The sequence below is a fragment of the Mustela lutreola genome, chromosome 5, assembly GCF_030435805.1.
Source record: "Mustela lutreola isolate mMusLut2 chromosome 5, mMusLut2.pri, whole genome shotgun sequence".
In the NCBI taxonomy this organism is placed as follows: Eukaryota; Metazoa; Chordata; class Mammalia; order Carnivora; family Mustelidae; genus Mustela; species Mustela lutreola.
The window spans coordinates 46,054,804-46,071,232 of record NC_081294.1 but is presented as its reverse complement, the minus strand read 5'-3'; the positions used below and the strand labels follow the sequence as shown (position 1 = coordinate 46,071,232).

Here is a 16,429-nt window from a genome sequence, read left to right as displayed (position 1 = left end):
AGAGAGAACCCCACGAGAATGGGGGGGGGGGTACTGAAAAACATCTTTTATTGCTAGTTACTGCATGTGTCCCTTAAAGCACTAAAACACTAGCATCGGAGCCAAAAGGAGGGCTAAAAATAGGCTTTTGCAGCAAGCTCTGGAAAGCTTTTAGCTTGCTTATGAGGCACTCATTTCTGTAGACTCCCAAAAACATATGCATCACAGAACACAAAAATTCCCAAGACCACACCGCCACTCCACTGGTGTCACATTTAAACTTGTCCAAGCTCCAAATAAAATCAGGGCTGAAAAAACGGCCGTAGCAGTCCATGCACTCTCCAAAAAAAGAGCCTCCATCTAACCTTACTAGACACACGATTTAATCAGAATTCTCCCTCAAAAAGCAACCAAGCCCTAAAACAGACTTAAACATAAAAGCTACTGGATCAATTCGAGTCAGTCTGTCAAAAACTAGTCCTCAGGTTCAAAAACCAACCAGCAGACAAGACACTTTGTTGCCTTAAGATTCCAGAAAAACAAGAACAGAGCAAAACTACCAGACTCAGAATTTTGCTTTGGGCACTTAAACCAAGCAGGCTTCTCCACTCAGGGAAGGCGAGATGCCAGCCAAGCTGTCTTCTTCCCACGATCAATAACCCCAGTGACGCACCCTATCAAGGGCCCCTGCACTTGCACAAAACGCCAGCTCAGGCACCCAATACCACCTGATGTCATGGCTGATTTAAAACCCACAAGGCAGGTTCACCATTAGCTAAGCAGCAGCAGCCAGGGTGAGTAGCCCCATTTAAACTTCTGAGGAGTGCTCTCTCCTGGGGATGATTATACCCCTTTGAGTTTAAAGGGGGGGGGGGAGGACTAAAGAGTGTCTTAAGGTTACATTCCCTCCCTCTGTGGGTGGATCAGGAGGAATATGCAAGAAAATGGACGTTTCAGCACTGCCCTTTGCATAATAGAGTTCTGGAAGGGAAAGGGGGGAAGGAGGAGAGGGCAGAAGGAAGAGAACACGGTTTGAGGTATTATTAGTAAACCCCAAATGTCCCCTCCTCCAAATGAAGCAACCTTAAAAGAAATAAAAATTGCAACATGATATTTTCCGAATTGGCTGTTCAAGTCTCCCTAAGATTATGAGTGGTCCTAAACCCTCGAATGTAAAAGCATTAATAAGCTCTCTCCTCAACTTTCCCCATTTTGACGGTTTAAACTAGTCAGTCTCAACCAGCGACTACAGGAGAGTTTTGAAAAGCACTAGGGCTATGGCCACAGGCCCAACATTCTAGCCGCAAGCGGGTTTTGATACTGATCCACTTCAAAAGGACCCAAAACAGAGCCGCTGAGCCTCCACGCGCCCGCAAAGGGAGGCAGCAGGGCGCGCCCCCCACCCAACCGATGATCTCGTCTCGGCGAAGGGAGGCCGAGACGAGCCTCCATATTCTTCACCGCCTTTCCCCCCAAGCTGACACGGCTCCTCCGGGATCTCCCAAGGAACGGGGTCCACAGAACCGAAAATCCGAGCAGGGAGAGGGAGGGCGCCAGGAGCGCCGGCCGGCGGTCACATGCCGCTCCCCGCGCGGGGAGGCACCACGTTGTCCCGGCTGCGGAGGAATGCCGGGAAGGGGGGCCGCGCACTCACACTCGCGCACACGCACACTCCGGGCCGCGCCGCGCCGCCGGCCCGCACCCGCCTTCCACCCCGAGCGCGGCGGCGGGGGCCGAACGCACAGGCCCAGCGGCCGCGAGCAGCCCGCGGGCCGGCGGCGCGGCGCATGGCGCCCAACTGTCACCCGCCCGCCCAGCCCGGCCACTCCCTCCCCCGCCGCCACACGCCCCTCCTGTCGCCGCATGCCCCCTTCCTCGCCTCACATTTTCCGCCAACCCCTAACTGGATCCCCGCACACTCGCCATCCGGCTCCCTCTCGAGGCGGAAGGTCCCCGGGATCGGGAAGGGAAACCACCGAATTCAATGACACGTTGGGTTTCCTCTTCTCATCATTCTCCCCGTAACCGACCCCTCAACCCGTCGCCAATGGCGATTCCACCGTCTAGTATCATCTACCAGAGAACAAAACTTGTTAACTTTTAAAGCCCGAATCCGTGTGGTCGGTATGAACTCATCACCGCGCGCTTCGCTGCCCGTGACATATGCTCATTAAACATTTACAACATGGGGACGATCGTAACGCTACCAAAACGGGGAACGTGGGGCGGGGTGGGAAGAGGGGCTTCCCGAGAAAGGGTTAAGCTAGAAACCGTCTTCGACACCAACACGCGGGAGGGAGGGCGAGCGCTTTTCACCGAAACCAGCGCCCACCCTCTCCTGGCGAGGTAGGCCCGGACCACGCCGTTGCCCACTAACCGCTGAGGCCCAGGCGGTGGCCATGGGCTCCCGGGGGCTGGGCCCTCCGGCAGGGGCGGCTTCCCCAGTGTGTGAGAGGGAACCGCGACCCAAACGAGCCAGGAGGCAATTAAAAAAAAAAAAAAAATCCCGAGTCACCACGACCAGTGGCGGACCCCCGGGCCCTGAAGGCCGCTGGGGGAGGGGACGTCCAAGTCCCCGGAAGAGGTCCCCGGATCCAAGAGAGCAAGCAGGGAGACCCACCTGGAGGGGACTGTCCGTTCACCGTGGCCAGGACCGGCGGCAGCGCGTTCTTAGTCCAAGGGTTCACCTTGGGCGGAGGGGCCTCCACGAAGTCACGACGCCCGGCGCCCGCGGCTCCAGCCGCTCCTCCGCCAGCGCCCGGCTCACCGCCGCCGCCCTCCTCCCCGTCGCTGATCGCCAGGCCCTCGGCGCCCGGCGGCTGCGGCGGCCGCGGGCTCTCGCGCTCCAGCTGCCCGGTGCCCTCCTTGTGTGGCTTGGCGCAGGGCGGCCGAGGTCTCCGGGCGCCGCCGTCCGGCTCCCCCCCTCCGACGTCGTTCGCCCCGGGTTCGCCCTTGCCCTCGGGCTGTGGCGGCGGCGGCTTCTTCCTCACCAGACCCCCGTGCTCTTCGGCCTGCAAGAGGGGGGCGCCCCCCGGCAGCAGCGGCTCCACCTGAGTGGCCATCTGCGCGCCCGCCCCCCCGGAGAAGCCGGGCGCGCCCGAGGCTGCCTCCCCCGCCTCGAACTTGGCTTTCAGGGCACCCGCGACGCCTTCCTCCGGGGCGCTGGGCCCCAGTCCCTGCGGAGAAGGGTCGGGGTTCACGCTAGGCGCGGCCCCCCTCGCGGTCGGATGCAGCCGCCGTAGATCCGAGGCCCGCTGGCGGGGCGGGGGGGGTAGGAAGGCCCCCCACTCTGCGGTCCAGGCCTCCTCGGCGCGCGTCCCCCCCCCGCCCGTTCCTCGCAAGGCGCCCCCACCCCGAGCCTGGCAGGCTTCTCGTCCCGTCCCTCCCTCCCCCCCGCCGCCGGGGCGGCCCGGGCTTCCCGGCTCGGGGGCTGCAGCAATATGGACGGACGGGGGAGAGGCGCGGCGAGCCGAGGCGACCACGCGATCCGCGGCAGGCGGCGGGCGGGCGCGCGCCTCGCGACGCGGCGGGCGAGGGGAGGGGACGGCGCAGCGGGAACGCGCCCGCCGAGGCCGGACCTTGGCCACAGGCGGGCGGGCGAAGCCGGCGGGAGCGCGCGCGCACACAGCCTCGCGGCCCCGCCCCTCGCCCCGCCCCTCGCCTCCAATTCCTCGGAGCACCTCCCGGACTGGGGGGTGAGGGGTGCTCTGACCGGACGGGGGCGAGCACGTGCCTGATGCAATTCGGAAGGGAGGGCAATGGGGGGGGGGGCAGGAGAGATGGGTGGGTGAAGAGGGGGAGGTGTCTTAAAGGGCCAGCGCGTCAGGGCGTCCGCAGGTGGAGCACATGGGAACGGGCCACGCGGCCGACCGAGCCTGGCCGGGCTCTTTAGGTTGGGTGCGCCAAATTCGGGAGAAGGAGCCATTAATGTCACCCTTGATTTGCAGGGTGAAGGAGAAGGGTGCCCATCTACCCCGAACACGTACCGATACTGCCGGCTCCCTGGCGCCCCATGGGCCTGGCCCCTCTGGGCGCCGCCTGGGTGACCTTGGGCGAGCCGCCCTCACCTCCGTGGGCAGTGCTCGGCTCCTCCCCGCGGGCTCTGGCTGGGACACTGCCCTGAGTTGGGTTCGACGCCCGACCCGAAGGCAGGCCCTTAACCCTTGGGGACAAGGGTGCCTACAAAGTGGGAACGAACTACCAACGGCACCCCCGCCCCGCCCCGCCAAGCCCCCTAAAGCCTAGTGTTTATAGGCAGGAAATGTTTTTTTCTTTCAACTGCATTTCGTTTTTTCTAAATAATTGCTTTAGGCGGAGTTAAACCTATGCCCGATTGGGATTCAGAGATCTGAGATTTTATCCAGGCGCTGGCCCTGCGCCTTACTATCTCTGCAGCAGTGGTCTCCTCAGTGGGCCTCAGTTTCTCTTCTGTAAAAGGAACCAGTTGTGTAGGACAGTAATTTCAAACTTGGGTGCACATTCAGTAAATACTTACTAACCTTGTACTGTGGGGACATGTAGAGTTCTAGAAAATGGGGTTCGGCAATCAGTCAGGCTAACGAGGTCTCTATCGTTATGAACTTTACACTCTCAGGTGGAAAAAGAAACTGGTAAACAAGCACTTGTCTAGTATCTATGAAGACAATAATTACTACAGTGGTAGCTTGGACTCAACCAGCTACTTCAGTTTGAATGATGAGGGATAACTCTGAATGCAGATTCCAAATGTTTTAAGGATTAAGTATGTATGGGATGGACCTAGAAACCTGCGTGTCTAAGAAGCTCCCCTTGGGTGCTTACAGATCAGCCGGTCCTACACTTCCCTTGGAGAATTCCTGGCCTCTCTGAAGGGCTGTGATCCCACCTGCTCAAGACATAACAGCCTGGGATGTTGGCCATCTCCATGGCAAGAATTAGAGCACATGATGGTCTGGGTATGGGAGAAGGCTTATTGAATAGCCTCTTGGAACTGCCCCAGGGGATAAGGCTGGTTGTAGGGTGGCTGTAACCATGACTACTGGGGAGAGGAGCTGTTGGGGACAGCCAGGCAATCTGATGTCTAGTCCCAGCTCTTCCCTAACTTGCAACTCAGCCTCTGCACCATGGTCAGCATTCCACTCTTTCCTGGGTACACTTTCCTGGTAGAGAAATGGGGTAAATTATGCCTGACTTGCTTCTACCTTCCCATCTTTTGTAAGGAGTCAAGTGAGACACTGTTAGTCAAAGTGCTGTGTAAATTATAGAGACTCAGGCCAGTGCTTCAAAAGAGGTACTAAGAAACGGTACCTCTTCCTGTAATGATTACAGGAATGTCAATAAATTTAAGCAGGATTCTTCATAATTGCATTATATATGCCCTTAATCAGAAGGTAAATTATTTCACCTTGTCCCTCAAATGCACTATTGTTTTTTGTCATATTTACTGTTAAGTATTTCCTAAAGAGGTAATTCACACTAGGCCTTATTTGTTAATAAGGGGCATTATGGTCACTGTTGGTCATTCTGTTCTATATTCCTGTAATTGGAGGTAGAAAGTAGAGTTGCCCCAGACAACTTGTAAGGGAACCCGGACTCTGGATGAGTAACCTGTTCACACCACCTAGCACTCAGTCTGAGCTGAATAAGCACCTTCAAGATTGCTGTTTAGAGGCTAGAGGGTCACTGGGATCTGCAGACCCTGGGCCTGCTCTGTCCCAGAAAGGGGCTCTTAAATGTCAGCATGCCATTTTACAGACGGGCAAACTGGGGCCAGAGACAGTAAAAGAAAAGACTACATCTTAAACTGAGGCTGTTAGAGCTGGAAAAAGGAATCTTAACGATTACTCAATTTCCTTGTTTTGCAGATGAGGGCAGTGAGGTTCAGAGAAGTGAAGTTACTTAACCAAGGTCACACAGCTAGTTCAGGACAGAGCCAGGTCTCATACCTGAATTTCTTGACCCTAAATCCAGTCGTTTTTTCAATATAAAATGATGGAATTGGGATTCAAGTTCAGGTCTTTAAAATTCCTGATCCCCTGTGACATTTAATATTCAGTTTTAAATATTAAAAATTACTAAAACCAGTTAAGAGTAACTGCTTTTATTGAGTACCTACTATATCCTAGGTACTATGAAAAATCCTTGACATTCATTATTTCAATTAATTCACACAATAACCCAATGAGATACATATTAATTCTTGCCACAAATTATCCATTGAGTCCCTACTATGTACCTGGCATGACAAGGTCCTGTGGTTGTACTCATGAATCACAAAAGGTCACTGAAGTTCAGAAAAGAAAGCATGGTGCATTGGGGTGCCTGGGTGGGGCAGTCGGCTAAGTGCCCAACCTTTGCTTTTGCTTCAGGTAAGGATTTCAGGGTCATGATCTTAGGATGGTGAGACTGAGCCCCGTGTCAGGCTCCCACTCAGTGTGGAGTTGGCTTGAGATTCTCTCTTCTCCTTCTCCCCCTCCCACTCATGCTCTCTCTCTCTCTCTCTCAAATAAATAAATACATCTTTTTTTTCCTTAAGATTTTATTTATTTATTTGACAGAGAGAGATCACAAGTAGAGAGAGAGGCAGGCAGAAAGAGAGAGAGGGAAGCAGGCTCCCTGCTGAGCAGAGAGCCCGATGCGGGGCTCGATCCCAGGACCCTGAGATCATGACCCGAGCCGAAGGCAGCGGCCCAACCCACTGAGCCACACAGGCACCCAAATACATCTTTTTTTAAAAGATTTTAACTTATTTATTTGAGAGAGAGAGAGACAGTGACAGTGAGAGAGAGCACAAGCAGGGAGGAGAGGTAGAAGGGCTCGATCCCAGGATCCTGGGATCCTGACCAGAGCCAAAGGCAGCCGCTTGGCCGACTGAGCCACTCAGGCTCCCCAGATAAATAGATCTTTAAAAAAGGAAAGAAAGGGGGCACCTGGGTGGCTCAGTGGGTTAAAGCCTCTGCCTTAGGCTCAGGTCATGATCTCAGGGTCCTTGGATTGAGCGGGGAGCCTGCTTCCCTCTCACTCTCTCTGCCTGCCTCTCTGCCTACTTGGGATCTCTGTCTGTCAAATAAATAAATAAAATCTTTAAAAAAAAAAAAAAAAAAAAAGGAAAGTAAGGTGGGTGCCTGGGGTCACGGGCAGCAGCTAAATATCAGAGTGACCTGTTTCAGGGCAGTGTAACTTTCCAGGCCTTGTTCTAACTCACACCACACTGTAAGGCCTGCCTCTCTCTTCCTCCCACTGCGAAACCCACAAGTAATTATACAGAAACCATCAAATATATTGTCCTGGGAAAGATGCTAAAAATGTTGAATCTTGTCTCCCCAAAAGGCAAACTCCAACGACAGGGAGAGGGGCAAGCAATTAAGCAATATGTGACCCTAGGCTAAAAAAGAGGTAAGACAAGATATGCTTTGGGCAGAAAGTGACAGGGATCAAACTAACTTGTGTGGTTTCAACACACCAGTGCTTGAAAACAGAGACAAAGCGTTAGAAAATCAAACTTAAAAAATAAAAACTGTGGCGTGGGTCCAAATATTTATTTGTATTTAATTATGTGCTTTGTTTGCCTCCAGTGCTGACAACTTCCTGAAGAGAGACAAAGGAAGCCACCCCAGGGACTGAGGGACCCCAGAGAGCTAGGAGACCTAACTGATAAGCTACAGCCCATCTCTGGCTTTGCCCAATGACTTTGGGCAGCCTCTCTGTCTTCCTGGGCTTCCATCTCTCCATCCACAAAACGGGAAGTGTAATCCCTATCTATGTGGCTTATGGATGTGAAAGGTTCAGTTTCCAGGAAGCTTCATTCTTTTGTGGGGAGCATAGGGAGAAGGTAGTGTAGAGGTTCCTCCACTTAATCTGTATTAGCAAGAAAAATTCTAATACACGTAGATATACAGTTGTACTCCTCTTTCAGTTTGATTTTCCAAAGGAACTTGAGTTTCTGGAAGAACTTGGGCTGCATAACTTATCTTCTGATATCAGGGGCTCCTGGGCAGGAGGCCTCTAGGCAGACACGGAGTGGGTGGGGTCAGCAAGGGAGGGGCCTGGGCCAATACGAATGGTGCCAGCCGCGGAGTGCTATTCCAAACTCTGAAAACTCTTGGGTTCTTTGGCACATGCCAAGAAATTTATTTCAGTTCGTGGGAGGAGGCTCAGCCTAGACTCCTTCTTGTGAAGTCAGTACAAACAGCAATAGCTCAGTGGGGGTGAGAACGGGGGAATACTGATTGTTTCCATAAGACCTGGTTAACCCCCAGAGCAACACTTTTGTGTAAGTAGGATTATCCCCATTTTACAGATGAGGAAGTAGGCTCAGAGGCAGCCCAGCCTCCCCAGGGGGGTTAGGAAAAGAGGAGAACGGGTTTGTGATGAAGGTGGTCGAACAGAGAATTTAACTTCTAACATAGTCACCATTCTGAGTTAGAGACCAGGCTCATACTGGCCTCATCCCAGCCTCTTTCTCTTCGATACTATCCTCTTTCCCAGGCCCTGCTCCCCTCCCCGGCATGGCTGCGCTTCTCAAATGGTCTCATGACGAGCTTGCCCTCTAACTTCTCCCCACTGCAGGCAGCCTACCACACTGCCTGAGCCAGTTCTCTGAGTCTTTCCTGGACTTTGATGAGCCCTGCCTCTGCTAAAAATCTCCCTACTCACACCCCACCCTGTCCTGCCACCTCTACCACACCTTATATTCCAACAGCAGGGGACCACTCACTGTAGCTTTCCTTCGACAAATATTTATTAAGCATCCATGATGTGCCAGGTACTGCCCAGGCCCTGGAGCTGGACAAGTGAGCAAGATACATAGGTTTCCTGCCTTCGGGAATCTCCTGGTCTCACCCTGTGGGCCCCACGCTTTCCTACCTCAAGTCACGGAATTCCCCTCACTGTGTTGTTTCTGTTGAGAGCGAGGTCCTGAGTGAAAATCCCAGTTCAACTATCTGGTGACTTCGAGCAAATATTTAACTTCTCTCTAAGCCTCAGTTTCCCCATCTGTAAATTGGAAATTATAATAAACTACTTATCTCATAGACCTTCAGTGACCTTTAAAGGAGAAAATGTGTATAATTTAATAGCACAATGCCTGCACATAGTATATGCTAAGTAAATATTACCTTTCATTACATGTATTATTGCCAGTAATGTCATTCCATCTCCATTTGTCCAGAATTCTACTTGTCCTTCAAGGCTCAGCACAAAATGCCAACTGCTTCACAAAATCTTATTTAGTTTCCACAACTAGAATAGATATCTCCCCACTCTTAGTTCTTGGTGGCAATTTCCCTAAAGCACATGATATTTTTTACTTTCTTTTTGCCCTCAATCATTGTTACTTATGAGTATGCCTTATTCTCCATCTAGATTATAAGGTTTCTTGAAGTTAAGGATTGCACCCCATTCTTCTTAGTGTCCCTTATGGCACTCACCAGTGGTGCCTTCTGCACAGCTGGCCCTCAGTGTATTTTCTGGACCAAAAAAAAAAAAAAAAAGAATTAATGACTACAGACTCACTCCTAATCACATCAATGTTTTGGTAGCTAGAGTGACACTGTCAAGGGCCAAGTGCTAAATTTTATAGATACTTAATATATATTACATATAATAAATATATTAATTATACATAACTAAATTACATATGTACTTTTAAATGATAAAATATGAAAATAAAATGTGGTAACTTTAACAAATGTAAAGTATTTTAAGTCTAGCAAAGCAAAACCCGCATATAAGCCCAAGGGCAATCATTGGCAACATGTTGATGTATTTTCTTCTAGTCTTTTTTTCTATGCATATTTTAGATATATTTTAGATATTTCAAATAACTGAGATCATATTGCACATTCAGCAGCTTTATTTTTTTGTTTCCCCACCTTAACACTGTACTATGAGCCCTGTCTATGTACTATGAGCACTGCAAATTCCCTACCCTCAGTAACTTATGCCATCTATTGAGCACCTATGGTTTGCCTTACTTCACAGCTGCCTGCCTTCTGTTTGTGCTACACTGCATTTCCCAAAGGGCTTTCATGGAGAAGGACAGGTGTGACTGTCCCCAGTTGGCAGCTAAAGAACTGAGGCTCCCAGAAGTTCGGTTAATTGCTTCAAGATGCTGGGGCAACAGACTCAAGGTGAGAACCCAGGTCATACCTCTCCCATTCCAGACCCTTCCACAACCCCACAGGAGACACAGCACACTTTGAAATGCACACCCCCACCCCCCGCAACCAATCAGACAAACTCAGACAACTATGTGAAATCATTCCAGGGTCTGCAAACATCCAAGTTCATGGAGAGAGGTGGAAATTAGCAGCTAAAATGAAGACAGGAGGCAATTTTCCTGGCAACATGACTGTAATCAGTCACAACTACTGAGCTCCCAGAACAGAAGGACCCTGACCTAGGGACTAGAGTGGAAACAATAAAGGACAAGACATGTTCTCTGTCCCAGGGAACAAAACTCCATATACTAGCAGTGTTCTCATCACAGACCACTTGCCTGTCCTTTACCTATAGCACAGGAGGAAAAAAGGGGTAAAGGGTTAAGTTAGGTTCAGATTCAGGTTTGCCTACTTCCTAGTTGTGTGATGTTAGGCAAATTCCTTTCTTTCTCTTGAGTTTTACTGTCCCCATCTATAAAATGGTGAAAGGAAAATACTTGCCTAAGAAAATTCATTATGCCTTTGAGAAAGTTCCCTGGCCTCTGGTGTGGGTTTTCTCATCTGTAAAATGGAGATGATAACAGCACTGACCTTTAGGGTAATTGTGAGGATTAAGTTAGTAAATACATGCAAAGTGCTTAGAACAGTGCCTGACAAATAGTACACACTGAATGAATGTTTGCTATTATTATCATTGGCACAGAATCAAGAGAAACACTCTTCGAATCCCACACACAAAAGGCAGAACAAGTGTTACCCTGATCTGTAGATGAGGAAACCAACTCTCAGAAAGATGAGGCATTTATCTGGAACCCTGATGCTAGTCGATGCTAGTCCTGATGCCAGGACTGCTAGATATTCCAAATGCAATGCTTTCCCTCTCCAGATCATATTTTAGCTGTCGCAAGCTGTCAGCCTTCTGACCAATTTCAGCCCACAGGCATGTTTTGTTTGGCCCACACAGTATTTTTTTTAATTGAATTTAACTGTGATTTGATGGACCTAGTACACACTAGTGAGCATCAGGCCTAACCCTTCCTCTGGTGTTTGTTACTCCCAGTCAATTAGCAAACGACCCACATTTAGATCCTTGCACAGGCTCTTACGGTACCAGTCACTAAACACAGGGTATAGACGAGTTGTGGAGACTAAAGATGAGGCAAAGAGGGGCACAGGCTGGAGGAACAGGGAAGAGGTAGTCAGGGAAGCCTTCCTGCAGGTGGCTGTATGTGGGTTACAAGTTAATATTAGGAAGTGGGCTTTGTCCAGAATGGAAGGGAGGGTATGAGGTAGAGAAGATTACTTTAGCATTTGGTGACCTTCAGGGATGATGAGTTTCCTCCCTAGCACTTCCCCAGGTTTTTCCCTTAGTGGAGAAGAGAAAAGAAATACGCTGCCCCTTATTTCATATGAGGCCATATGACTTAGGAGGTCCAGAGTCAATACACATTGTCTGTGTTTGTTGATTAATTGATCTGTGTCCTCATCCTTGAGTACTCAGCACCGTGCAAGATACCTGGAGAGAGATGTGATCACACAAGCCGAAGTATGAACTAGGGCCCCTGCCCTCAGCGATAATACCAAGAATAATAAGGATAATGGCAGAGTCTACAGATAGGGTTTTTCCCTTCTTGTTGTTTAGGGTGGCACTTCCCAAGGTAAATTCTCCAGAATGTAAATAGGTAGTCCACTAGGATGGAATCTGTCACCAAACCATTTGGGAAGACACTGGGTTTAAGCAATGTTAAATAATGGGGCGCCTGGGTGGCTTAGTCATTGGCTGTCTGCTTTCAGCTCGTCATGATTCCAGGGTCCTGGGAGCCAGCCCAGCATTAGGCTCCCTGATCATCGGAAAGCCTGCTTCTCCCTCTCCCTCTACCACTCCCCCTGCTTGTGTTCCTTCTCTCGCTGTCTCTCTCTCTGTCAAATAAATAAATCAAATCTTTAAAAAAAAAAAAAAAAAGCAATGTTAAATAAATGTTTTCCTATGGGATAGATCGGGGCTTTTACCATTCATGGTGAATCTCTCAGAAAGAGCATATTCCTCAAACTCGTGTAATACAAGCAAATCAGAGCTGGGTATTTGTGGAACCCCCTTTGAGAAACACTGACTCCCTTTCTGCTGGGGTGGTGTCAGACAAAGAGGTGTAGGAAGAGGTCTGCCTCTCAGCTCTGGCTCTGTTTCTACTTCTAGGTTCTTTTTTTTTTTTTTTTTTAAAGATTTTATTTATTTATTTGACAGACAGAGATCACAAGTAGGCAGAGGCAGAGAGAGAGAGAGGGAAGCAGGCTCCCTGCTGAGCAGAGAGCCCAATGCGGGACTCGATCCCAGGACTCCAAGATCATGACCTGAGCCGAAGGCAGCGGCCCAACCCACTGAGCCACCCAGGCGTCCCCTACTTCTAGGTTCTATGGAACCTAGAAAAGTCTCTTTTATTCTCTGTACTTTAGTTTTCCATTTAAAAAAAAAAAAAAAAAAAAGTGTGAATGCCGTGGAAGTTTCTTCGTATTCTAGCAGTCTTGATAGCAGTTTCCAACATTTTTTTTAAAAAGATTTTATTTATTTGGGGCGACCGGGGGGCTCAGTGGTTTAAAGCCTCTGCCTTCCACTCAGGTCATGATCGCAGGGTCCTGGGATCGAGCCCCGCATTGGGAATCTCTGCTCGGCGGGGGGCCTGCTTACCCCTCTGTCTCCGCCTGCCTCTCTGCCTACTTGTGATCTCTGTCAAATAAATAAAAATTGTTTTAAAAGATTTTATTCATTTATCTGAAGAAAGAGAGAGAATAGCATGGAGAGAGGCAGAAGGAGAAGCAGACTCCCTTCTGAGCAGGAAGCCCTACGTGGGGCTGAATCCCAGGGCCCTGAGATCATGACCAAGCCAAAGGCAGATGCTTAACGGACCGAGCCGCCTGGTGCCCCAGTCTCTCACATTTCATACCTCTCTGACAAAGAGCATGAGTGCTGGTCACAGGAATGAGATGGGAAAAGCCCACGGCAAGGTGATGAAGCTGCCTGACTACATGTCCCAGCAACCATCACTGGATCAGAGAGGTTTTCCAATTCCCACAAGGTCCCCCAGCACTTGAGTTTCTAGATTTGCAACACATGGCACGAAGAGAAAACCTCAAATAATGTGAGTGGCCTAATTACTTAACGTGGCTAAAGTGCACAGAGATCGCCAGATAAAGACGAGGAATAGCCAAGCTCATTTTGTATGAGTAGCACTGCCTGATGTGTTTTCTGCAAGCCTCCAGGGTGACAGGAGTTCTAGGGGGCCCCTCAACCAAGAAAAGCAGGAAATGTTAGGGCATGCCTGCCATTCTTCTGCAAAAGACCCTCCAGGGGCACCTGGGTGGCTCAGTGGGTTAAAGCCTCTGCCTGATCTCAGGGTCCTGGGATTGAGCTCCACATTGGGCTCTTTCCTCGGCAGGGAGCCTGCTTCCCTTCCTCTCTCTCTGCCTGCTTCTCTGCCTATTTGTGATCTCTGTCTGTCAAATAAATTTTAAAAATCTTAAAAAAAAAAAAAAAAAAGACCCTCCAGCGACTCCGTATCACAACAGGAATGAACTCCAGACCTGTCACCTTAGCCCGCAAGACCCCATGTGCTCCCGACTCCATCCACCTCTGACTCCCTGTCTCTGCTCCTGTTCCCTGCCCTTGCCCTGCGCCAACTTCTCAAGCACACGGAGTTCTTCCCAGTCTGGGGGCTCTAGGGCCCAGTTCCCACAGCCCAGAACACATGGCCCCCAGCACACACACACACACACACAAAGGCCACACGTAAACTTCCCGTGTTCCAGCCTCAGCTTACGCTGTCCCCCTTCTCAGAGAGACCTCCCTTGATCGCCTTGGCTGAAGTACTCCGTGTTCTCCATACCACAGATCACAATCTCTGACTTTATGGGCTTATCTTCTTTTGCCCTTTTCTCCAATAATGTATAAACTCCGTGGGCCTGGAGCTTGTGGCTATTTTGTTCACCCTTCATTCCCAGTCCCAAGTAGAGTGCTTCACACAGTAGGCACTTAATATTTGGTTGAATGAATGCTGTGTGGCCTCTGGCAAGTGACTTCCCCTCTCTGGGCCACGTGTAAAAAGCGGTGTTTGAATGAGGTGCTGCTGAGCGCCTCGGCAGCTCGGACTGTGGCTCTATGACTAATACCTGGGCTCCGGGCCCAGGAGTGAGCCTGGTATGTTCTGTTGCCACAGCACTGCACACAGCACGCTGATTTAATCAGGTGGCAGACACCCTGTAATTTTGTGTTCTGCTGTCCCTCCTCCCCTGTCCCTGGGCTGGGAACCATGCTATAAGATTTCCAGCATGAACCCTGCACAGCCACCTGGGAGATGATGTTCAGTCTGGAAGTTCAAAGGCCAAGAAGACTTGTCAGTGTCCCGATAGGAAAGACTGGGCTCTTTGGGAGTGTTCAACAAATCCTGTAAACTCTGGTTAGAAAGGACCCTCCGGGACACTTGGCCTGACCATCTGCCTTAAACGTAACTGCCCTCTAACCCTTGCTCAGTAGTGAGCATAATCACCTGAATTCCCCTGGAAGTGCTTGGAAAGAGAGGACTCATTAACTCTCAGGGCCCCTAATCTCACAAGTGAAGATTTAGGAAGCCCTTTCAGCAGCGTGATGGAACACAAGGCAGTGGAGTATAGAGGCAAACAGTCTGGGCTCTAACTGGCCTGGGCAGAATCCCAGCTCTGGAACTACTTGCTGTGTGAGCTTGGGCAAGCCATGAACCGTCTCTGTGCTTCCATTCGTCTTCTGCAAAGTAGGGAGAACCCTTGTTGGGCTGTTGGGGATACTATAAGCATTAATACTCAGTGCGAAGGCAATAAATGTCTGTTTCTGTTAACTGCTACCTAGGAGTGTTCTCCTTGTTATTATCGTTTTTAGATAACCTTCGACTCTGTTCTTGGGGCTGGTGGATTTGTTTGCAAAGAGAGACAGCAGGGGCCAGCCCAAAGATATAGGGCTGGGAATCCAGAGCGGTGGGCTCACTTGGGATTATGAGAATTGATTTTACCATTCCAGGCTTCAGGACTTCACCTGAAGAAAGGAAAGAGAATAATCCCTGTCCTGCTTCCTGTCATAGAACTGATGTAGATCAAATGAGAAATAAACAAGAAGCTTTGGAAAGTGCAAAAATGGTCCATGGATGTGAGGGATTTGTCTTATTTTGTTGGAGAGTCCTGTCCTCTTTTAACCAGGCCCATTAGCTCCCACACAGCAAAATAGCTAAACTCAACCTATTTGGCAAACAGTGTGTGTTTGATACTTGCTGTGAATTTGAAGCTAATCCCTTCAGAATCTTCTTTCATTAATGCACTGGAGCAAACAAATTTGAGAAGGATTTATAAGCACTTGGTACATTCCTACAGGACACAGGGCTTGGTTTGACTGATTTCTGACATCTTTGTTTATTGTCATAATTATATCTTATGTTTCTCTTGTTTGGGAATCCGATGGGAAGGATCTAGATTGGGTGCACTCACTTTGTAAATGTAGGCAGGACACAGGAGCTCTGCATAATTTCAGGAAGCCTGGGGTGACTTCTGGTCAACACCTGTCATGTCATGTGGGGTTACAGCGGGAAGAGGTCCCCAGAATGTGTCTTGCTGTACAAATCAGAGACAGAGGCTCAGAGAGGGGAAGGCACTCACCCGAAGTTACATAGCTTGTTTACAGCAGAGGCTTGACCAGGTAGCCAGGTCTCCTGACTCCAAACCCCATACTCTTTCCAACAGTTCTATGGAATCTTGTGATTTCTCTAAATTAGCTAATTGTGTATCAAAATCCTGTAATTCGTGGGGGCTAACATTTGTCAAAACTCCTTGAACTGGGGGTGCTTAGCTGGCATTGTAGGTGGAACGTGTGACTCCTAATCTTGGAGTTCTGGGTTTAGGACCTGCTTTGGGTGTAGGGATTACTCAGAAATAAAATCTTAAAAAACAAAAACAAAAACAAAAACAAAAAAACACAACCCAAAACTCTCATCGAACGATCACTTAAAACCTAAGCAGTACTGGGGTTAAATTTAACTCAGTTTTTTAAAGTGATAAAATGGTGTGGCAGAGTTCTTTTTCATGAGGGAGTCAGTGTCTAAGGCCAGTGTTAAGGCAAAATTAAGCCCTTCGGAAGGGAACACACTGAGGCCAGTAGGGTCTCTCAGCCGGTGTTTCTGCAAGCATTGTAACAGCCTGCTGCTTCTTCAGAAGGTCCGCATTGGATACCTGCTGCCACGCAGGTATGTGAGAGAAAGAATGTATCTCTACAAAAGGAGGCTATGTGGGGTGGTGAAAGG

At 49.7% G+C, this 16,429-nt stretch overlaps 1 protein-coding gene across 4 annotated transcripts in view; it reads right to left on the bottom strand.

The window, feature by feature from the left end:
* The window catches only part of LARP1 (La ribonucleoprotein 1, translational regulator), an 88,974-nt gene that overhangs the window by 56,391 nt on the left and 16,154 nt on the right, over positions 1 to 16,429 (bottom strand). For 2 of the 4 annotated variants that reach the window (XM_059174114.1, XM_059174115.1), the window contains exon 1: positions 2,600 to 3,497. The exons of 1 other annotated variant lie outside the window; for it this stretch is intronic. In XM_059174114.1, coding sequence (XP_059030097.1) covers positions 2,600 to 3,041 — 442 coding nt within the window. In that variant the 5' untranslated portion in view covers positions 3,042 to 3,497. Of the gene's footprint in view, positions 1 to 2,599; positions 3,498 to 16,429 lie in introns of those variants that run through there. One more of the 4 variants, XM_059174113.1, reaches the window with a different exon arrangement.